Source organism: Chrysemys picta, chromosome 3 (genome assembly GCF_011386835.1).
Source record: "Chrysemys picta bellii isolate R12L10 chromosome 3, ASM1138683v2, whole genome shotgun sequence".
Taxonomy (NCBI): domain Eukaryota; kingdom Metazoa; phylum Chordata; order Testudines; family Emydidae; genus Chrysemys; species Chrysemys picta.
The window spans coordinates 157,609,257-157,632,773 of NC_088793.1; the positions used below are offsets into that span (position 1 = coordinate 157,609,257).

A 23,517-nucleotide genomic window follows, 5' to 3' on the forward strand; every position below is an offset into this window, starting at 1 on the left:
CTTGTTAGCTAACACATTTTGCTTGTTACATTCACACACAAATCCAGCTGGAATTTTGTGCATCTCTTTCAAACTTCACAAAAGCAATGGCTACAAAACATAATTTCTGTTTTTGAACCAAAGACGACAATTTATAAAGATTTTATTACCTGATGTTACGAAAAGGACATTCCAAATAGCCAAGCAAGAAGCAGATCATGAAACATATATACGCTAAGGAATGAGAAGTGCTAACGGGTGTGAATGAACCAGGCCAAGTATGTGAAAAGTGGCTTATGGGGTATTCAGTGCACAGAAAGATTAATTGGAATAAATGACTAAATATGATCTGATCTATGTTTAAAGACTTCAACAGATGTTCGGGATTCTTTGGGCTTGCTCCTCATCTGTGCTGCAGCTCCACTATGTGCAGCAGAGGAGAACAATAGGCAAAGATAGCTTTAAGCAAGTGTTGTGATCTAATCATCACAGTTGCCATGCCTGGTTCAGCCCCTGGCATAGCTTGGAACAGCCTCAGGGCTGTTCTAAATTTCACAAAATTTGAACAGTCCCTGAAGGGCCATTCTGCAGCTGGGATCACCGGACTTCAGTAATACTCCAGCCACATCCTTTTCCCCAACCATGCCCAAGACGTGCTACCTACACCAGCTTGGGTGGGGACAAGCATGTGGTGGTTGGCATTTGCCTGAGCCAGAGAATTTTTCATTTAACTGATTAAGCCAGCTTTGTGCTATGAGAGTGATGCATAGCAGCTTTATTGGGCTGAGTGGCTTGCCCTTTTTGTTTTAGAAACATAATTTGGAACAATAAATTTGAAGTCCACCTGTTCAAATATCTAATGATCTTGGAATTATGTCTCTGCTACAAGTTCAACTTCAAGCTTAAAATAGTACCATATAAAATAGTTTTGTTCAAAACCAATATCCAAACATATATATATATATATATATATATATACACACACACACACATACATACACATAGGGTCACCTATTGCCTTGTCCAGGTGGGTGAGGCGGAGAACAAATGCTGGATATAGCCCATAATATTTTAACATTGTTGTCAATGTTTTCTTTCTCCCTTTTATTAGATAACCTCTTTCTCTCCAACCCCAGAGCCTGCTGCAAAGGGACATCCAAGGACCCGCACGGAGCATGGCCCCAAGCATTGCAAGGCCAAAAATCCTGTCCCTTTCTCCCTGCACTCAGTGCTGCATTGGATCCACTGCATCTGGGGCCCTCTGTGGCTAAAGGGGCAGGATTTGTCCACAAAAATAGGTAAAAATATTAAGTACATCCTCCTGGCATTACGTCTGTTCATTTTACAGATTATTTGATGTATACTCTGTATCTATCAGATGCTAATGGTTATGGTTACAACCAACCTGGGTTGGTTTTGAACCAGCAGCAGCTGAGAGGTGACAGGTTGCTTATCTCAGTCCTATAGTTGTAGTATTTTTTTTATAAGAATAATAATTTAAAACTATACAAAGCTGTCATTTTGTCCTGCCCTTCCTTCTCTTCCCTCCCCTCCCCTCCCCTCCCCCCCCCCCCCCCGGTGTATTAACAATGAACCATTCATTCTACTGTGATGAGAGTCATTCCACTGCATAAGGCAACCTCTATTCACAATTAGAGAGTTAGGAATATTCAGCCCGTCATCACAGTTAAATAAACAGATTGTCTGAACATCCCTCAGGGCTTTGTTATAAATCTCTCTTTCTTTGCTTCACACAAGTAGTATTACCTAGTTTTTAATATACAGTATCTACAGACAACACCCCTACTGGAATTGTTTTGGTGAAAAGTGAATTCAGGTGTGTATACAGAGGCATTGCAAAATTCTTCTTTTCTTTAAAAGGCAAATCTCCATTAGCAGTGTAGAGATATGACACATCATTTAACAGTTCTGATTCTATCCACTTGAGGTAAGTGATGTACATAATCAGTTTGTTGTAATATTTACATTATGGGTGTAAGTGAATAAATCCTGGCTGGACCACATGATAAATGGAATAATAATATAGAAGTTTGTTTGCAACAAACAGATAGGATTACAATATCAAGAAAAAAGATATCAGGCCTGCTCCTGGTCCACTAAGACCAATAGGAACAGTAGAAGGTCCATTACTGTATTTCTGTAGTTATTTTATGAAAAATGGGAACTGAACTAATGGAGGAAGTATAGAATAAATGCTCAGTGGAGTTAATATTTCACTTCAAAGGTCGTTTAAATATGGAACCATAATCTTAAATGTGTGGAGGAGGTTCGATTGCAAGCTATTCATTATTTATTTTATAGAGTGTAGCTTACTTTGGAATTTAATGTTAGTTATAGTAATGATAACAGTATGTGTTGGTGTTCTAAGATCTTATAGCATTCATTTCTCCTTGTATCTTTCTATAGAAACATTAATTCACTTGGCAACATGTTTGTGATGCTACTTCTGAAACACTGAAAAAGGATATTTTTACAACTGCTGCTTTGTGTATTTTGGGTTTTATGGATGATTTATCATTTGCTAAATTTGAAATCCAAATTGTGGATTTGGCTATAGCTGTTGCCAAAAAGCAAATACTGCAGTGTTGGGAAGAAGTGAAGAGGCTATCATCATCTCCTTTATTCAGGCACTATTGTTATTTTAAGTTATTTCTAAATTTATAGTCCACAAACACTAACCAATGTCAGTAAAAGAGCTCTGTCTCTTTCACCAACAGAAGTTGGCCCAATAAAAGATATTACCTCACCCACCTTGTCCCTTTAGTAAAAGTATTTTCACCCACCCGTGGTGAGGGGAGGAGAGGAAAGAGAAGGATGTTCAAAAGGCTGATCTTGTTACCACTGAAATCAGGGTAGAGCCTTTCCCTGGGTCAGCCAGTACATTTTGGTCTGGATTCTTTGGTCCACTAAGGACACTTTGCACAGTGCAAAGTAGCTTTAAACTAACTGGAGATTTGGGGAGACTTCTCCAATGGCTTACAGCTGGTAGAAGCAAGGTGGCCATTTCCTGTCCTGATATCCTCTGATGTAAAGGAAAAGAGGGGGCATGGCAGACCTGAACCTCTGCTATACTTAATCCTCTCTTGCTGTAAGGGACCTTATGTGAGCAATGCCAGTAGCATAAGTTATAACTGGACCCCTTATCCAGGGTGGCCTTATCTCAGGGAGCCACAATCATTCCGCCTGCAGTCATCCCCCTCCATTATATTTGACAGCATAGTGGAGGACCTTTGTATCTGTTTGAGGCCCACTTCTGTGAGGTGCTGAGCACCCTCAACTCCCAAGAATTTCACTGGTGTACAATGCCTGCAAAACTACACCCTTAGGCCTTGGCTACACTCGCGGATTCACAGCGCTGCCGTGGCAGCGCTGTGAAGCGCGAGTGTAGTCGTGCTGTCAGCGCTGTGAGAGAGCTCTCGCAGCGCTGCAAGTACTCCACCTCTCCGAGGGGAATAGCTTGCAGCACTGCAAGCGAGCGTGCAGCGCTGCAGGCGCTGATTACACTGGCGTTTTACAGCGCAGCACTCGCTGCGCTCGGGGGGGGGGGGGGGTGTTTTTTCACACCCCTGAGCGCAGCAAGTGCAGCGCTGTGAATTGCCAGTGTAGCCAAGGCCTTAGATTGAAAATCTTTAGGTCAGGGAGCATGTCTTCTTTTCTGTCATGTACAGCTCCAAGTGCACTGTTGGCACCAAATTAATAATGATAATTGATGGCCCAGATCCTTGACTATGACTGAGGATCATACAACCCAGCTCAAGAGGAAATGGGGCAAAAATGGCTTTAAACAGTTTTGCACTCCCGCAGTACTGAACCAGCTGTGTGCTGGACCAATTTCCCAGTGTAAGTTAGAGCAGCCAGGTACAATTTCTCCTAAAACATTAACAGGAAAGATGAATATAGCAAAGTACATAATGATTAAAAAGATTTTATTTGTACTGCATAAAAAGTACACAGATTGATGGTAAGTAAAACCATTAAGAGATGGGAGAGGAAAATGAGATGGAAAGTAAAAGATGAGGTTGATGATATCATACAGGGTCTAAATTAAATGTCACCCCAGAAACCACAAAAGAAGTTAAAAATAACAATGCAGAGACTGGGCAGAGGTGAATGAAAGACAAGGGTCAACACAACAATCATAATGTTTTTGGATGTCAGGGAATCATTTGACACAGCACACAATTAATTGTATTTGATGGACGGTGCTTATAGACAGATTTTTGCCCCCACAAAGTAGCCAACAGCACAATGTAAAACCCTTAATGAGTAATAATCTGTAACTTGAATAATAATTTTGTGATAATCTGAGAAAACAAAAAATAAATCTCTCTACAAAACTGTTTCATTTTTGGGGGGAAAAAAAATTCCAAAATATTTTAGTCAGTGCTGGGAATGTATTGGAGGACACACACTGCCCTGATTTGTGATTAGCTTTCTTGATTCTTTATAATGAGTGATAGGATGTAGGGGTGAAAAAAGGGTTAACCTAGGCTCATGTTTCCCTTCCTGTTATCAAGGGGTTTGAATTAAGTGCTATAGATTGTTTGCTTGGGTAACATAGGAGAAAAAAAAATGCTCATGTTACAAAGATTGTGCTGCACACTCACAGGTTTTTGGACTGGGTTGAACCCCATCCTGGCAAGTTTTCTGCTTTCTTTTCTGCTTATTTTTATTTTTAGTAAACATTATCCCTTGAAGAAAAGACCTTGCTGACTGTTCCTGTATTTTTTTTCTGCTGAGTCATTCTACCAATCTATACATTTGGCAATCTTTAAAAATGCTAAAATAACAGATTGTGACCCTCACAAGAACAAGGTTGAGGAGTACACATGTAATTTGAATAGAAAACCTTTGACATATAAATTTAAATAGTTCTTTGTTTTGGTCACAAGCATTTCCTTTCAGGATGTGCTACTCAAACACAAGCAATGTGCTGACACATGGCAACCTGCCATTAAAAGTCACTTAAAATAACACTGACCAGCATATTTTCATTGTCTAAACTAAAGGTCAGATCCTCAACCTGTGTAAATTAGTATAGCTCCATTGCATTGTACAGAGCTACATCACTTTAATGGTCTAGTCCTGAGTGAAATCGATAAATGAGCATTGTCAAGGCTGTATCCCCACTTTGAACTTTAGGGTACAAATGTAGGGGCCTGCATGAAAACTTCTAAGCTTAACTACCAGCTTAGCTCTGGTCCGCTGCCACCATCCCCAGAATTCCCATGCCTGGGAAGCCTTGAGAAACCTTCACCAATTCCCTGGTGAATACAGATCCAACCCCCTTGGATCTAAAACAAGGAAAAATCAATCAGGTTCTTAAAAAGAAGGCTTTTAATTAAAGAAAAAGGTAAAAATCATCTCTGTAAAATCCTTATGGAAATTAACCTTACAGGGTAATCAAACTTAAAGAGCTCAGAGGACTCCACTCTAGTCTTAGGTTCAACGTACAGCAAACAAAGATAAACACTCTAGTAAAAGGTACATTTACAAGTTGAGAAAACAAAGGAAAACTTAACACGCCTTGCCTGGCTATTTACTTAAAAGTTTGTAATAGGAGAGACTTGTTTAGAAACATGTGGAGAACCTGGATTGATGTCTGGTCCCTCTCAGTCCCGAGAGCGAACGCAAAAACCAAAACAAAGAGCACAAACAAAAGCCTTCCCCCCCCCCCCAAGATTTGAATGTATCTTGTCCCCTTATTGGTCAGCCAGGTTACCTGAGCTTCTTAACCCTTTACAGGGAAAAGGATTTTGGAGTCTCTGGCCAGGAGGGATTTTATAGTACTGTACACAGGACAGCTGTTACCCTTCCCTTTATAGTTATGACAAGCATCATCAGTGGTGGTAATAAATTATTTAAATTCTTTCTGTTTTGATCATGTAATGAGTTAATACGGGCACAGTGACACAGCTATGCTCTTTTGCCTTGGCCTATATTCTTGGAACAAACTCCTTCTTTTCATGGGTTAAACATCTGTCTTCTCCCTCAAATCACTCCTTTAATTTAACTTCTTTCACCTAACTTTCCATCACAGAACTTCTCAGGTTCTGTCTGTTTGTTTTATAAATGTTGTTTTCTTTCCATGTAATACCTCTACAGAAAATAATCAAACAAATGTCTTCCCCCCCCACCCCCCCAAAAAAAATTCCTAAACAGATTTAAAAAAAAAAAAACAGCCTTCAAAAGAAGAGAAAATAAACAAACCATTTTCGCCACCTCCAGAAATCTCTCAAACTGAGTATAGTGCTGTTTATAGTGTACTGAAGAAGGCTGAAGTGACCTTGAATGAATACTGCTGCCCTAGGACCGTTGGAACAGTGAGACATGTATCTTATAAGATCTATTCTTAGCCACATTTTTTTTCTTAAATACACACAAACCTGTGATGGGGTGTTCATCCCACACTTGCCCTGAAGGACTTAATGTAGGCTAAGAAGGGGGCCAGTTAACCAAACAGGCCATAGGTGAGAGGAATCGGGTGGCTTAACTAATCCCTTGACTGAATAAAGAGGGAGCCCAGCTGAGGAGAAATGAGCTGGGCTGGGTTTATAAAGACAGGAAGTTAGCAGCAGAGGGGAGACTGTAAAAAAGTACTCTGTGTTCACTCCTGGGGAGAAGGGAGGTGTGTTTGGGGACTACAGAGCTAGTGTAGACTACAGTTACCCCTGGGAGGAGGGAGTGTTGGGGTTGGCAAATCCAGAGAAAGGGGGGGAACCAGAAGGTTAGGAAAGGCTCATAGAAAAGGCGATAAGGTCTGTCCGGAACGGAGCAGACCTTGACTGCAGATTAGAGGATCCTTGAGCTGGAATCTGGAGCAGAGGGTGGGCTTGGGTTCCCCTGCCAGCCATTGAAGAAGTGGCATCAGCTGGCCAGTGAATCGGAAGATTGCCTCAGCCTATTCATAAGAAGAGACTTTGATATTCTAGAAGGGGAGGACATGTGTGACTTGGCTGGAGGGTTAAGCCACGAACATTGAGCATCTTGCCTTGCTGAGAACCAGGAAGAAAAGGTAGTGTGCACAGCAAGAGGCGGAAAGGAGTCATCAGACCTAGAACCAGGTAAACCCCAGAGTGACCAAGAGGAGGCACACTAGCAGTGAGAGGACCCCGTGACAGTCCCAAAGAAACAAATATTTCAAAATGGGAAATTATTTCAGAGAAAACGGGGGAAAATTTCCCTGAAAGAGTCAGGCTTCCTTTGATGCATTCAGACCGGATTATTGATGCCTCCAAAGCATGAGTCATGCTTCCACCTCATGACCCTATATGGAAGGTGGCCCACACTATTGTGAGACTGACTCAGTTGGGTCTGCTCACAAACAGCCCTCAGGAGTAGACTGCCAAGTTTCCTGCAGCTGGCTGATATTAAATAGAAACACTCGGTCTTCAAACAGGCTTATGCCTGATTGAGCCATGTCTCTAGTATCCAATAAGCTCCCAGGAGTCAGGCTGGTTGAAGAGAAGGCATGACACTCAACTCAGATTGAGATCCCTTAGCCTTCTGGTAACATCTAGATCTCAAACCTCAGCCATAGCTGAGAAGCACAACTCTGGAGAGGGAGGCAAAGGTGGCTTTAAACCATCTTGAAGTCCTCTGATCCTGGGGACGGTGAGCACCAATCTAATCCCTTGACGTCAAATCCAGCAGCCTGAAGGCTGTTCTAATTTGTGAGCTGTTAATAGCCCCAAGACATCTATATGGCAGTCAGGGATTGTTGGGGCCTGGGCAAGCTTCTGTCACATAATTTTTTCCCCCTGGCCAGGACCTTGTGTTGTCCACAGGAACTTGGTGTAGGTGGGGCAATGTAGGAGGTATTGGCACAAATTCTACGCTACCAGTGGATCCCCCTACACAGAGGGATGACCCTAATATATCTGAGGATTAGCTCTCTAGTGTATATACAGGCAAAGTCTGAGGCATAATATATTTTTATGCTAATTTCAGTAGCAGATACTTATATACTGGTAACATACGTACCTATTCTCCCCCCCCGCCCCAATAAACTACTTTAATTCCTCTATGATAGCACCTTTAAAGGTGACCTGCAAAGGAAAAGTCAATTAACTCGTCAATTGTAGTTTATTTTAACCCTGTATTAATCAGTCAGGTTTTTCCTGCATATGGCTGCTAATGACTCATTGCAGGATTGTTATGTTACATCTTAATCCAGGTGCTTTTTGGGCTTGGTTATTTTGACAATGCTGATCCCCCAGAATAACTCTGTATTTGGTGCCCTCTGTGAGTCCAAGATGTGAAATGATGTTTCTAGCACTGTTACAGATCCTGTCGCAGCTCACTCTGTCTTGAGGAATCAATCTTTCACCTGTTTCTCTTGTATTAACAGGAATCTGGGTTGTTTAGGTTTCAGAGTAGCAGCCGTGTTAGTCTGTATCCGCAAAAAGAAGAACAGGAGTACTTGTGGCACCTTAGAGACTAACAGATTTATTAGAGCATAAGCTTTCGTGGACTACAGCCCACTTCTTCGGATGCATATAGAATGGAACATATATTGAGGAGATATATATACGGTTGTTTAGGTATTTCAAGTAATCTTAATTTATTTCTGTAGTATCTCTTGCTGTTCATTTCCACAATATGTTTTATATTGGAGAAGAGCAAACATAATAACTATTTTTAAAAGGGGGAACAAAGAACACCTTAGAAATTTATAGACCAGTCAGCCTAACTGCGATACCTGGAAAGATAGTGGAACAAATTATTAAACTACCCCTTTGTAAGCACCTAGGGGATAATAGTTACATGGAATAACCAACATGGATTTTTCAAGAACAAATAGTGCCAAAACAGCGTAATTCCCTTCTTTGACAGGGTTACTGGCGTAGTAGATGTGATATATCTTGATTTTAGTAACACTTTTGACACAGTCCCACATGATGTTCTTATAATCAAACTAGGGAAAAGTGGTCTAGATTAAATTTACTATTTAGTGGTACAAAATTGGTTGAAAAACCATATCAAAGAGTAGTTATCAATGATTCACTGTAAAACTGGGAAAATATCTAGTGGGGTCCTGCAGGGGTTTGTCATAGGTTTGGTATTAGTCAATATCTTCATTAATTACTTGGTGTCATCTGCAAATTTTATAAGCATACTCTCCAAGGTGGGAGGGATTCTTATTGCTTTAGAGGACAGGATTACAATTCAAAATGACCTTGACAAATTAGAGAATTTGTCTTAAATCAACAAGATGAAATTCACTTAAGACAAATGCAAAGTACTACATGTAAGAAGGAAAAAATCGAATACACAACTACAAAATGGGAAATAACTGGCTAGGCAGTAGTACAGGAGAAAAGGATCTGGGGTTTATAGTGGATCACAAATTGAATATGAGTCTTCATTGTGATGCAGTTGCAAAAAAGGCTAATATCAGTCTAGGGCAGTGGTCCCCAACCTTTTTGTGGCCAGTAACACATTCATGTTTTCAGAAGAGTGTGGCGGGTGCCAACAATTTTTCAAGGCTTATTTCGTATTTGTACATTAAATAATATGAAAAACATCATATTTAATATTACATAATATATGAATCCAGAGAGAAGCCGTGAGGACAGAGAACACCGGCGCCCGCAGACCTGGAGTACTCTGTCCCCAGCAGGTGTGGGGCCCCGGCTTCTCTCCCCTGCTGGACACTAGACGGGCCCCGCACCTGCCAGGGACAGAGAACACCAACCTCTGCAGCCTTGGAGTTCTCTGTGCCTGGCAGGTGTGGGGCCGTGGCTTCTCTCTCCTGCTGGGCATTAGGCAGGCATATTAACATGAGTGTTATATGTAAGACCTGGGAGGTAATTGTCCTGCTCTGCTTGGCACTGGTGTGGCCTCAGCTGGAGTAACATATCATTTTGTGTGCCACATTTTTGGAATGATGTGGATGAATTGGAGAGAGTCCAGGGGAGAGCAATAAAAATGATGATAGACTTAGAAAACCTGTCCTCTGAAGAAAGGTAAAAAAAACTGGGTATGTTTAGTCTTGAGAAAAGAAGACTCGGGGGCACTCTGCAACAAGGGAGATTTAGGTTAGATATTAGGAAAAAAACTTTCTAATGCTAAGGATGGTTAAGCACTGGAATAGGTTACCAGGAGAGGTTGTGGAATCCTCGCCATTGGAGGTTTAAGAATAGGTACAAGAAACACCTTTTGGGGATAGTCTAGGTTTACCTGGTTCCACATCAGTGAGGGGATGGACTAGATGACCTCTCAAGGCCCTTCCAGGCCTACATTTTTAAGATTCTGTACTATATGATTGTGGCTCTACTGTGGAGATAACTTTTGCTGGCTTCTGGCTGTGCCATCCCTTCTCAGGTGGATTGGCTGCCTAGATGTGCTTTTGAATAGTAGTTTTATATATCACCACCATGATCATCATGATGGCAGATCCCAAAGGAATGTGGCCTTCTTGCAAATCAAGCACCATCCAGATCGATCTCTGGCAAGGTGGTCTGGTTGGATATTCAGTTTACATCCATCTCTGGTAATCCTTTCATGCCACTGAAGGTTTTGATGCCAACATTATTGCCAGCTTTATAGTGGCATTCCTTTGTACGCATTCTTTTAATTTGTTGGTCTTCCCATTCTAATGAGTCTGTACCAATAAAGTTGCTGAAACCAGCTTTGAATATCCTCGTTTCTGATCTTGTCCTGCTACTTGATATGGAGCAACTGACAATGAGAATTTAAAAGCATAATTCAGTGTTCTTCAGCTTTCCTCAGTGCCTATGTTTCGCTGCTGTACAACAGAGTCAGTATAACTGGTTCTATAGACCCAGAGCTTCATAGCAAACATTATGTCACAACAGCCCTACAGAGGCAACTGAAGGGCCCAAAACATGGCAGCAGTGTACACCTCTTCCAAGCATCCTCCAGCATTGTTTATGACACTACTGACCTGAAAGTTGCCACCTGCTCAATATTCTGTCTGGGCAGGTTAATACTGAGCAGGTTGTAATCTGGAGCTGGAGGCTCTTTGATGATAATGGCCAGCAATTTAGTCTTATCTGGATGATCATAGTGGTCCCTTTTGGCCTTGGAATCTATGAATCTGGCATTGACTGAACCACTTCTGTTTTGTTTTGTTTTTCCATTATAGAACTCTTCTGTCATTGTCACTATCTTCCCAGGTATGCCAAGTCACTTCATCAGATACGACAAACTTGCTTGATGCACTGAATCAAAGGCCTGATGGAAGTCTATAAAAAGTGCTGCTCATGGCTTATGAAATGCAGCCATCTTCTCAAAAAGCTGTCTCCAGGTAAAGATCTAGTTGACAGTGGAATGGCCAGGTCTGAAGTTGCCCTGAGTATCCTGGCCTTTGTCATGAAGGGCATTGTTGATTCAGGACATTGACATGGAAAGAAAGACTTTCCCTGGGACTGACAACAGTGTAATACTTCTATAGTTGCTGCATTTGGCCTTATTGCCCTTTTTGAACAGAGGCAGAATAACAACCTTCTTCCAGTCATCAGGGATGGTATTAGTACAGCAGATGGTCTAGAAGAGCCTATAGCCATGGCACTACACATACTCTCACTTGTTTTCAGCACCTCAGGGTAATGTTACAAACTCCTGTTGCCTTCCCAGACTTCAACTTATGGACTGTGATGCACATCTCTTCTTGGCTGAAGGAAGGCGGTGTTAGTTTTTTATAGTTTATTCCAGGACCCTACTTCCAGAAAACTGCGGGGAGCCAACAGAAGACTTCAAGATTCCCTCAGTATAGTCAGTCTATCAGAGCTTATCTAAAATAATTACAGAGACCGCAACTGAAACAACTGATTTTTATTAACTAGGGAATTAGGAATAGGATAAACAAAAGGAATGGGAGAGAGGATTAATAATACTGAACAGATTTATAACCATGTACTCTTTCACACAGGAATTACAAAAGGTGGTAAGTGATGACTGCTCTTTATACCCTGTTCAGATGCTGCTGCTGAGACTAGGACTCGATAGATGACAACGACCCACCGGACCACGATCACCACTGGAACAGCTACTGCAGCGGAGAATGGCGATGAATGACTATGAAGAATCAGGTAAGAGGCCTAACTAACTTCCCACCCTAACCCCCTTGCGACGTCCTGTCTGGGGGTAAGAGTCCTAACCATTCAAGGTAAAACCCCATGGATGGATGGATGCTTTCCTTAAAATAATAAACCCCAACAATAAACTAGATCTTTTTCCATTCGGAGATGAGCTGTTTTCTAGGCGGATAACTGGTGTCTGATTGCTTCCCTTCTTTCCAAGAAAAGAGCAGAAGGGAGAAGGAACTTTCCTGCTCTTTCCCAGCCTATATAATCCCTCCCGTTGCCTAGCAACAAGCCACTAGATTTCCCGCCTTTTCTTTCCTGAAAGGAACAAGAAGTCTGTTCAACAAGGCGGACTATTTGTTCTTTACAAACCAAAATGGCAAACAATAAACGGAACCATATAAACACCATCACCAAGTGTCAGGTCATAATTTGAGTAAGGTGGCACTTCAAATGGAAGAGGGACTGCGGGGAATGGATAGTTGAGGAACATTTTGAAATGATCGTCTCATTGATGCAATTGGTCCTTCAGATTTGGGCTGATGTTGCCATCTCAGTTCCATGCTGAATAAGCTGGTGGCACTTTCCTTCACAAACACTGCATAATTGAGTAAAGGATGTGTAGCTTGTGTCTGGCAGCAGCTTGTTTTAAACTGGCTGCCTTAATCAACCCACGATTCCTTCTCTCTCTCTCTCTCGTTTTTTTGTTTGTTTGTTTGTTTGTTTTTTAAAACACAAAACTTGATGTTCTGAAATTGAACCCATTTAGCCTTTGCTTTTGCTCTTGACAAACGTGTCTCTGAAGACTCAGACTGTACCCTCACTTTTTTTCTCTGCTTCAACCATTGTATCTGTCTCTTCACTGATCCATGGGTGACCTTGGAAGGCAAAGGCCCCAGAGCTGAGCTGGCAGCAATCAGCCCTGATGACTTGAAACACCATTTCTCATCAGATGACGGAGGGAGAGAGATTTCAGTCTCTAATGCTTTGATCGCCCTAAGGAGTTCAGAACAGAAAGCCATTTGATAGCTTGGTTGTAAGAAGAGCTGAATCAGACTAATTTCAGCCCACTAACTTTTTTTTTTTTTTCTTTTCAAAGTAGGAGACACATTTTTGTCTCTGCGAACCCATACATCAGTGACTGTTGATCACCAATGATTGTTAACGAGGACATGATCAATAACAGTCCTAGTGAAACCATCTGGGCTGTACCTGCTCTGTTTGTGAATCTTGGGTGATGGAAGAGTGAATCAGCAATCACCATGTTATTGGCAGCTGCAAATTCTATCAGTTGCCAATTTCTGTTCATCTGCTGGATACCAAACTTCCTGAGATTACTTGTGCAGGTCACTATCCTTTCCTACTTGTGTATTAAAGTTGCCCAGGATCATGATGACATCTCTTCTCAGAGTTTCATTATGGATTGATTGCAGTTGTTGGTAAATATCTTCAGCTACGTTATAGGCCTTGGTTGGACCACACATGGCAACGATGGTAAGATGTCCGCAGCCATTATGGAATTGGCTGCTGAAAAGTCACTTCTTAATCAACTGCCATTCCTGCAGTGCCTGTTGGGCAATGGGTGAAAGTACAATGGTCATTCCTTGCTGGAAAACCTGTTGGGATGGCCTGAGAACAAAAAAGGATAATCCTCAACTTTCTTTTCACTACCCCTGGCCAGTGTAGTTTAGATAAAATACAGATATCAATGTTCAGACTTTTCAATTGCTTGATTTAACTGTTTCAGAATGTGTTTTGATGTTCCAGGCACCAATTTTACATTTACCACCAACATGCAGAATACTGGAATAGCCCTTTTGCAAGGTTTCTTTGGTCATTTTTGCATAAATGGCAGGTTGATTCAGGACAATTGACCAGATTGTTGCAGGTGGTTGGCAGGTATTAAACACTCTCAACAAACCGGGGTCTCTCGTACTCAAATTTTGTTTAATTTACCTTTCATTTGGTTTTATTAGCAAATTCTGTTTTTCCTCTAGTTTGGAATAACTGAGCTCCTGTAGAAAGCAACATCTTTGTTAATTTGCCCATTACCATCTGTGAAGGTGATGCCATTCCTTCTCTTGGTATATTCTTAAATCCAGTGCAACTAAATACAGATGCTTATTGTTATGGTTGGCGGACTTCAAGAGACTTTTCACTATCTGTCTGAATAGCTCTCTCAGCCATCCTGTTGCTCTGAGGATATTTTGGTGATAATCTCAGATTTTAGTGAATTCTTGAAATAATGTATTTAACTATTCGGGTCCATTATCAGCAATCAGAACCTGTAGTATTTCATGCCTTGCAAACTGTGATTTTAGTATAGGTGATCTCCATTCTACTGCTTGTGTTTGTTAGTTTTGAGAGCTACATGCATTTAGAGCAGTAATCAAAGAACAGTAAACAGATTTCTTTGTCAGATTCAAATTAGTCCATTTTTTCAGTCTGTGTTTACATTGTGGCCAAAGTTACCTACCTGTTGGAAAGGATATTTGATACTTGTTTGTCTTCTGATTACTCATCTGCATTTGTGATTTGCCTCTACAGTAAAATTTTCATTTACATAATCTTCATGCCAATAGAAGTATAATAATTTTCCTTCCACATACATGGTCACAAGCTTCAGTTTCAGATCTTCTTTCCTTTTCTTAATCTGTTTTATAACAGATGGTCAATATATTTCTTCACTCTCTCCCCTCTTACTCCATCTCTGGACTAGTTATCTGACTATGGACGAATCTGTTTAAGAAATGGTGCTGTCCAGTGAAGAGGTGGCTGTGTAATGTGAAATAAATGTGACTTAAATGCTTTCAAGTGGATTAAAGTAAATATCAATTATGTGAAAATGAGAACAGAAATGTATAGAGTTACCATGATATATGTAATTTTTAAAGAAATGTTTCCTCTAAATGTTCCTAATCTTAAAAATTAGAGAAACTGGTGTGATTTGATTTTTGTTTGTTGGAAGGGGAAGAAAAGAAAACCACCCACCCCCTATGGCTAGAAAACAGTAAAGGTATTAATGTACCTGCAGATACCTGAGATGGGAGAGAATGGGTATTCAGTGATTGACAGAAATTGTCTGAACAAGAATTGATGGAAGTTCTGTATACCATGTGTTTTTAGTATAGACATGTGGTTACTAAAACATGTAACAGAAATGTTCATGAGACTGAAATAATATTCCCAGTTTTCTAAAATCACATCCTGTACCTTATGCTCATGGGAGCATAGAAAGGTAATTAGAAGAATTACAAAAGCATGGAATAATTAAACCTGTAGACTTAATTTAGTAGGCTGCCCTGATTGTACACGTCCCTGAAAAATTAAGGGCCTAATTCTACAACTTTACTTGTGGAGTAAAGGATTACTCAGCATAAGAAAATGTGGCTGAATCAAGCCTTAAGTAGAGAAAGTGTTGAAGAAAGAATTGGGTATAGTGACAAGGGTTACCAATTTTGGTTGGACATATTCCTGGAGATTTCATCAGATGACATAATCTTTAATGCCTAGAGACTCCAGGACAACCCTGGAGGGATGGAAACCCTAATAATGATATGTGCAAGACTGGTTCAATCAAATCTGCAAAGTCTAAGGGGGCTTTGCAAAGTCATTTGATTGGGCCCCCTTACCTGTAAAGAAGACTCTGTAAATGTAATTGACTGCCTTCCGCTTTCCCTAAACCCTGATGCTATGCCAGATGTGATAGGCAAGAAACAATTCCATGGATTTCAGGGAGGAGGGAATTAAAATTAATGATTCCCTTTTTTAGTTGGGGCTGAGCTAAGCCTCAGCAGCGGTGGAAATGACCATGTGGACTGATCCAGTCATTGCCTGAGGGCTGCTCTAATTTATATTCAGCTGTAATGGCCCTCTGTGAGTGTACTGTTGGTTCCCTGACCCTACCATGCCCCTGTGTGTGTGGGGGGGGGGGGGAGGGGGCTTCAAGAGAAGGAGATAGAGCTCAGTGGTGGGATGTCTATTATCCAGAAACTTCCTATATTGTCAGTTCACTGGGCTTTATGGCACTTTGCAGTGGCAGAGCTGGCATAAAGAGGCTACAGAAGAATCTCCAAGGGGAATTAATGTGTTCACAACTGGCAAAAAAACTCAGTGGTATTCAGGGGAACATCATGTAGATGCATATCACAGATTCACAGGGACCAAGGGAGAGATGAATTATAATGCATCTGTGTAGGAGAAAAAGTGGAGCATTGATCATTGGATTGCAGGGTAGGTGGGTGGGGGAACAACCAGAGAAATCAATTAATGCAATACACATATGCAGAAAAACCACCACAGTATTCACTAGTAATGAATGCAGTGATGTGTAGAAGTTTCAGAGTAGCAGCCGTGTTAGTCTGTATCCGCAAAAAGAAGAACAGGAGGACTTGTGGATGCATCCGAAGAAGTGGGCTGTAGTCCACGAAAGCTTATGCTCTAATAAATTTGTTAGTCTCTAAGGTGCCACAAGTCCTCCTGTTCTTCTTTTTGTGATGTGTAGAGAGGGCTGTAAGAAGGTTCAACAGTATATGCAATGCAGTTGTGCAGAGAAATCACCTGGGGTTTGAACAGTAAGCATACAAGGCAAGTATAGAGGGAGAGTACCAAGTGGTCACATACACTACATGAACTTCTGTTTTGCATAGAAAGCACGGGAGGATTCAGCAATACTACGTGGAGTGCTTGTGGGCACAGGACCCCCTACGCTATACACGTGTGCAGAAGGACCACAACTACCCAATAGGGGTCGCGAAAGCACATTAACCCCGTTCGTTTTTCCCGCAATTGCTTCACATCCCCTCTCTCCCCTCTTTAGAATCCGCACTGAAGGCAGACCAGTAGTGGGCGTGGCGTCGCCGCTCCGCCCAGCGCGTCTCCTGCGTGCGGCCGTGCGCCCCCCACCCTCTCAAGCAAGCCGGTGTCTCGAGACGCCCGCGCGCTGGTGCAGGCGCTCCCGTCCCTTCCACTTTCCCCTACTCCGCGAGTTGGTTTGTTCCTTCTCGTTCCCCTCACCCCCGGCTCCCCGCTGTGGTCGGGTCTGGCCCGGCCCGACCCGGCGGCTGAACGGAGAACTCGCTCGCACTCAGGGACTCGCTGCCCATTGAAGCACCGGCTCGAGAGGAGGGGGGGAGAGTGGCTCCCCGGCCCGGGCAGCACCATGAGGTGAGTGGCCGCCCCGGGGCTCATCGCCCCACCCCGCACCGTAGTGTTTGCATGGGGTGCGCTGTGGGGATCTCCGGTGGGAGGAGGCCCGAGAAGGGGGGCAGCCCGTGGGTCTATGGGGAGGGGGGCGTTGTTCCAGGGGCGGGTTCTCCTGCGCCGTTGGCTTGTTGCTCTGTGAAAACACCCTGGGGGCCATTGGTTCTCAGCCGTTGTGTCTGTTCCCCGGCAGGGGCGTTCGGGCGCCGGCCCGGCCGGCGAGGGCAGGGCTGGCTCCGCAGGGATAATGGCCAACCCGCCCGGCGCCTTGGGGAGCGAGCGGGCCGGGCGCGGCTGTCCGTAAATAGAGAGAGTCCCCGTGATTTGTGTGGCGCGAGGGGCGGCTCGTGAGCTCCTGGCGCGTCCTTTTTGGGGGGCTAGAGGCTACTCGCGATCCCGTGCCCAAGGCGGGGAGGGAGAAGCGCTGCCCTTTTATCGGCGTGTGTTGCATTGCAGCAGTAGCAGCTGGGTTTTTCCCTGTGTAATCAATAGAGGCAAAAATCCCCCCCCCCCCCCAGCAGTGGTGAATATATTGTTTTTAGGATTTGTTAGTTCAGATGCAAACATCGAGCCATACGTTAGTAATTCCTTTGTGTGTGTGTGTGTGTGTGTCTCCGTCTCCCCGTTTGTCTAAGAGACTGAACCTTTATGTGGTCGTATCTGCTTGGAGATTATTTTCCACCCCCTCCAGCCGTTTCGTGCCTGTTCTGTGTCCATAAGGTCTCTTTGGATTGGTGCAAGACTTCGTGAGAAATGTGACTTGGTAGACTGAATGCTGGTATATTTGGAGATGCATTATTGTGATCCATATAGGCCTACCCATTAGGTTAAACAGTTTTTTGGGGGGAGGGGGATGCTGTAAATCGTCCTTCAAAGGTATTGTCTTACTTGTAGTTAGATTTGAATCTTCTTTGTGTTAAAGATTAATGATAAGCAGTTGCCAAGTCCTTTAGAACGCAACAGTAAGATTTACATGATATAATCCGCACATTCCTTTGCTGTGACAAAGTGTCAAGTCATAGGAATTCTTCACAAATTTAAGAAGTTTCTATTTTAAACTTTGTTCTTAAGGTTTTTTTGTTTTGTTTTTTGTTTTCCCAAGTGCAAATATGCATGCAGGCTTGGCATATGGAGAGCTTGGTTCTTTTTTTCTTGCATTCTAATCCTTGGATGGCTTTATTGTATTTTGTTTGTAGTTATTTATGCCTTAAATTGGTTTTTTAAAGCTGTTTTGTAATTTGTATCTTAAATCATAACTTTTTTTCTCTTATTCGTACAGCTATATTTCACAAAGTGGCTAGCTTCTCAACACTTGTAAAATACTCAGTTAATTCATAGTAATTGCATATTTTGTGCATAGTAGTTTTGACTTTTGATTATTTAAAAAGCCTAGTTTTATATCTAATTTGCTGCATATTTTAGAGGTGAACTTGTTTGGGCAGTTTTGAGACCATTATTGTACTTGGGTCATGTCTGCACTAAAAAAGGTTTGTTGGTATAGTTATATCAACTAGCTGTCCTATTGTAGATGCAGCTCTCTTTTGCTATTATAGCTTGTACTGGTTCAGTGAGTGAAATAAGCTATACTGGCAAAAACATTTTTGCTAGTTTAGAAGTGTTACAAAAAATCATGCCCCAACAACATTACCAGCAAAAGTTTCTAATGTAGACCTCCCCTTAGGCTGTCTAATTAGAAGTTTGTATAATCAACTTTAAACTGTCTTTATATATTTACAGGGTCTAAGCAAAATGTCTCACAAGTATGGTAAAAATCTGTGTGTTTTTCTTTAAATACTAAATGACGACAGTTTTTAAAGAGGGAAATTGAAATTAAATGTTCATCGTGAATGATTGCTGATATTTTAAAGGAACCTCAAGAATTCTTCAGGAATTGTGTAAATCCAAGCCTTACCCAAGCATACAAATTGTATCAATGTAACTAAATTGGTTTATTAACTAGTTAAATCAGTGTATTCCCCTTGTGTTGGTCAGTGTTAAATTGAATCAGTTTCTCAATCTATTTAGTTAAATGGGTACAACATGTATGTGTAGCCAAGACTTCAGTGAATGTGTTCTCTTAGGGCTTGTGTAAATTAGGATAAAAGATGTATTTCTCAAACATGTTAGTTAAAAGGCATTAGTTAAACTTGTCTTTAAACAGTATTATAGACAAGTATGTTATACCTTAAAACATGTTTTCTGATTAAGGTAAACCCTTTGGGGGACGGGACGGGATGACAGGAAGAGCCTATGCTTCAATGTGACCAGCTAATATGTCAAACATAACTTACCAGAGACAGGCCAAGTATTAAAACTTAGTAGCTAACACCTTTTTAAAATATCTTATCATAGTCTAGACAAGCATTTAGATATAAATGATCATAAACTAAGGTGTAGTTCTGAGATGGAGGCTCTTCTACTTTTCTATAGAAAACAAGCTTATAGCTTGATTTATAACAAGCAGACAGAATGTATGCAATTGGCACTCTGGCAGATATAAAAGGAATAGATGTGAATAATTTTTCCAGTGTACAGTGGTAGAGAAAATTGTTCTGAACTATAACTTCAGTGTACACTTCTGCACTCTCAGGCGTGCGATAAGGTGCATACGGCAAAGTGATCAGAAAACTATTCTCCTTCTATCCCAATTCTGAAGTTACGCTGGGCTGACTTATGAATGGCTGCTGCCATATTTGGGGTAGCTAGGTGGTTAGAAGTTAGCAAATACAGTAGCTTACCAATTTTTCCCTTATTAAATACAGCTTGCTGTAACTGTAACCAAATTCTGAAATCTGTGCAATGTAATAGACAATACAATAGGTTATATATGTAAACATCAACAGTAAATACCAGACCTTGGCAATTAGATTTTGTAGTGGCTTGTTTGTAGCTGTCTGAATATTATATAACAGCTATGTAGATCTTTGGTATTGAACACAGACTTCAGGTCAATTTTAAATCTTGAATTGCTCAGGAGTAAAAACAAGTGCCTGTAATAAAACAAGTTTTGTTTCAGAAACCTAACTATGCAGTAGGCTTTTTTTTTTCTTTCTCATGTTGGGAAAGTAAACAGTTGATTCTTACATGTCTGTTGCTCTTTTTGCATTGTAACTGACAGAATAGGTGTTGGTCTGACTATAGTGTTACGTGAATGGACTAATCTCATAATAGGTATCCAGAAATAGGTATACATGACTAGGGATTTCCATAGCCAATTGGAATGCTGAAAAAAGTGGCTGTTAAAATATCTTAGTTTAAGAATGCAATAATTTACAGTAATTGTATATCATGCAAGTTGCAAGATATAACTTTTGTTTTGGTGGTGGTGTGACTTCTTATTGTGATATAATAGCAGAATTTGTTTAAACAAAATTCTATTGAGCAGTATTCTGAATATCTGTATGTTAGTGGTTGATTGACATCTTTCTACAATTCATGAAGAACAGTAAATGAAATGTTCAAAATTTTCATTTTTAATGATATTTCCTTCTAATATGTTACTTTGTTTACAAATGTCTGGGTCTGACCATCCCCCTTTATTATAGGTTATACTAAATTCTTTAATAAAAAGCAACAGAGGGTCCTGTGGCACCTTTAAGACTAACAGAAGTATTGGAGCATAAGCTTTCGTGGGTGAATGCCCACTTCATCAGACGTAAGTAATGGAAATTTCCAGAGGCAGGTATAAATCAGTGTGGAGATAACAAGGTTAGTTCAATCAGGGAGGGTGAGGTGCTCTGCTAGCAGTTGAGGTGTGAACACCAAGGGAAGAGAAACTGCTTCTGTAGTTGGATAGCCATTCACAGTCTTTGTTTAATCCTGATCTGATGGTGTCAAATTTACAAATGAACTGGAGCTCAGCAGTTTCTCTTTGGAGTCTGGTCCTGAAGTTTTTTTGCTGTAAGATGGCTACCTTTACATCTGCTATTGTGTGGCCAGGGAGGTTGAAGTGTTCTCCTACAGGTTTTTGTATATTGCCATTCCTGATATCTGACTTGTGTCCATTTATCCTCTTGTGTAGTGGATAAATGGACACTACGCAAGTGTCCATTTATCCTCAGTTTCTCCTCCCTTGGTTTTCACACCTCAACTGCTAGCAGAGCACCTCACCCTCCCTGATTGAACTAACCTCATTATCTCCATACTGATTTATACCTGCCTCTGGAAATGTCCATTACTTGCGTCTGATGAAGTGGGCATTCACCCACGAAAGCTTATGCTCCAATACTTCTGTTAGTCTTAAAGGTGCCACAGGACCCTCTGTTGCTTTTTACAGATTCAGACTAACACGGCTACCCCTCTGATACATTTTTAATAGCACTTGAATTTCTAAACAGAAAAAGTAGCAGATCTGATCTTTCTAATGAAGTCCATTTCTTAGCAAGTTTTATGGTTTCCTCATTCATGATTTATTTAACCTTTTTATTTTGATTTTAGATTTCTTTAAAACAACCTTCCAAAAATTCTACTTACCTTGGGTAAATAATTTCTCTTTGGGTAAATATATATCAAAAGTCAGTCAAGCAGACTTTGGGTCTGGGCAGGTACGTTTTCTTGATATTTTAGAGGCTGCATTAAGATACGATTTCATTCACTACTCTATTAAGAAAATGGGAAGAAAAAGTAGTTCCAAGCCAATAGTAGCAAAGCTAGCTTCATTAGGATATGAAATTCTTGAGGAATCTCAGGTGTGTCCTAGAGTTATTTCAAAAGGTGACACTACTCATGACAATACATTTATAGTAATTTAATGTTGGTACAGTGGTCAAGCAGAAAGAGCCAGTAATTCAAGAATGGGAGAATAAGAAGGGTATTATTACAGCATGCTTTGCTGTATAGGGTAAAATTTCAGAATTGGGCTTTTGTTATAGCTTTTACTACCTGCATGACATATTACATATTTGGAATAGAAAATGTAATCTAGTTTTGAAATATTTGACAAAATATTGAAAGTGCATAGCAGTCAGTTAAATCGTACTGTATTGCTGTACATGTTCCCAATCACTAAATTGCTCATTTCTCTAGAGTAAAATTGGAAGTGTAGGCAGACTTTTTCAGGTGGGCACAAGAATTCAGTTCAGGTTACTCTCCTTGCTCTAAGTAGAGTGAGGCTACGTCTGCACAATGAGCTTGGGGTGGGATTCCCAGCTCGCATACACATACTTGTGTTAGCTCAGTGAGAGCCAGCGCAAATGTAAATAGGAATGTAGCTGCAGTAGCAGAGGCAGCATGCCGAATACAAACCCACTTGAACCCTGTGGGTACATATTTGGCGTGGCTTACACTACTATTTATACTTACGCTAGCTCTCATCAAGCTAGCACAAGTATGTGAGAGAGAGCTGGGAATTGCCTCTCTCGCTCCTAGTATAGATGTAGCCTAACAGACACATTGAGTCATCTGTCTGATACTATTGCAGATTTTGTTAGCTAGCGCTTCATTTGTGACAGTTGCAAGTAATTCTTGCACCCGCCACCCCACATCTGACATGGAATCTGACAACTGCTCTCTCCAAAGTCTCTGGATAGTTTAATGAATTATAAATCTACTATCAAAATAAGTTTTTTATTCCACAAGATTATTAAGTAAATGAAATGTACATCACCCAAAATGCATATTCTTTATAGAAGGCTACTTATGGCCATTTTATCAAGTTATATTGCAGAGATCTAGAAATTACAGATGATGTGGGGGTCCAGGAAGGCATTCTAAAATTCAGCATCGGTCTGGAAGCATACATGCATGCAGGCTCCTTCCTCCTGATCCTAATGCAAGGCTCTGTATTTTTAAGCAGAGTCAGATAAATTTGTCTTGCTCTTCTCTCTTCCCACTTTGAACTATAGGGCATGAAGGGCCAGATGGTCCTTTCTCTACCTCCCCACAAAATGGGAAGAAGTTGTTCATTCAGCACCTATTCACTGAACGCCTACCTGACACACTGAGGTCTGGTGTACACTACAAAGTTAGGTTGACGTAAGTTGACTTGTCAGCCTATTTATGCATGTGTGTATAGTCAAATTTGTCTCCGGCTGATGTAAGTATCCTGTTAAGGCAGTGCAATAAAACCATCTTCCTGAACAGCACTGAGCCATGGTCAACCTACTGAGGTCAGTGCAGTGCAAGTGTAGATACCGTATCAGAGGGGTAGCCGTGTTAGTCTGGATCTGTAAAAAAGCGTGACATCATGCGTCTGAGGAAGTGGGCATTCACTCACGAAAGCTTATGCTCCAATACATCTGTTAGTCTTAAAGGTGCCACAGGACTC

General features: G+C 41.3%; 1 protein-coding gene and 1 long non-coding RNA gene across 40 annotated transcripts in view; both read left to right on the top strand.

Annotated features, from left to right (window-relative positions):
• LOC101936592 (uncharacterized) overlaps positions 1–13,544 on the top strand; it is a 47,771-nt gene extending 34,227 nt beyond the window's left edge. The window contains exons 2-6 of one of the 3 annotated variants that reach the window (XR_010600199.1): positions 1,091–1,277; positions 1,861–1,927; positions 11,111–11,272; positions 11,945–12,056; positions 13,150–13,544. This is a non-coding gene — a long non-coding RNA (uncharacterized LOC101936592). Of the gene's footprint in view, positions 1–1,090; positions 1,278–1,860; positions 1,928–11,110; positions 11,273–11,944; positions 12,057–12,212; positions 12,348–13,149 lie in introns of those variants that run through there. The other 2 variants (XR_010600200.1, XR_010600201.1) reach the window with 2 other exon arrangements.
• A 3,382-nt stretch (positions 13,545–16,926) lies between these two features.
• The window catches only part of ENAH (ENAH actin regulator), a 182,347-nt gene continuing 175,756 nt past the window's right edge, over positions 16,927–23,517 (top strand). For 21 of the 37 annotated variants that reach the window (XM_065590569.1, XM_065590571.1, XM_065590575.1 and 18 more), the window contains exon 1: positions 17,242–17,548. In XM_065590569.1, coding sequence (XP_065446641.1) covers positions 17,268–17,548 — 281 coding nt within the window. In that variant the 5' untranslated portion in view covers positions 17,242–17,267. Of the gene's footprint in view, positions 17,217–17,241; positions 17,553–17,711; positions 17,830–23,517 lie in introns of those variants that run through there. The other 16 variants (XM_065590581.1, XM_065590583.1, XM_065590582.1 and 13 more) reach the window with 8 other exon arrangements.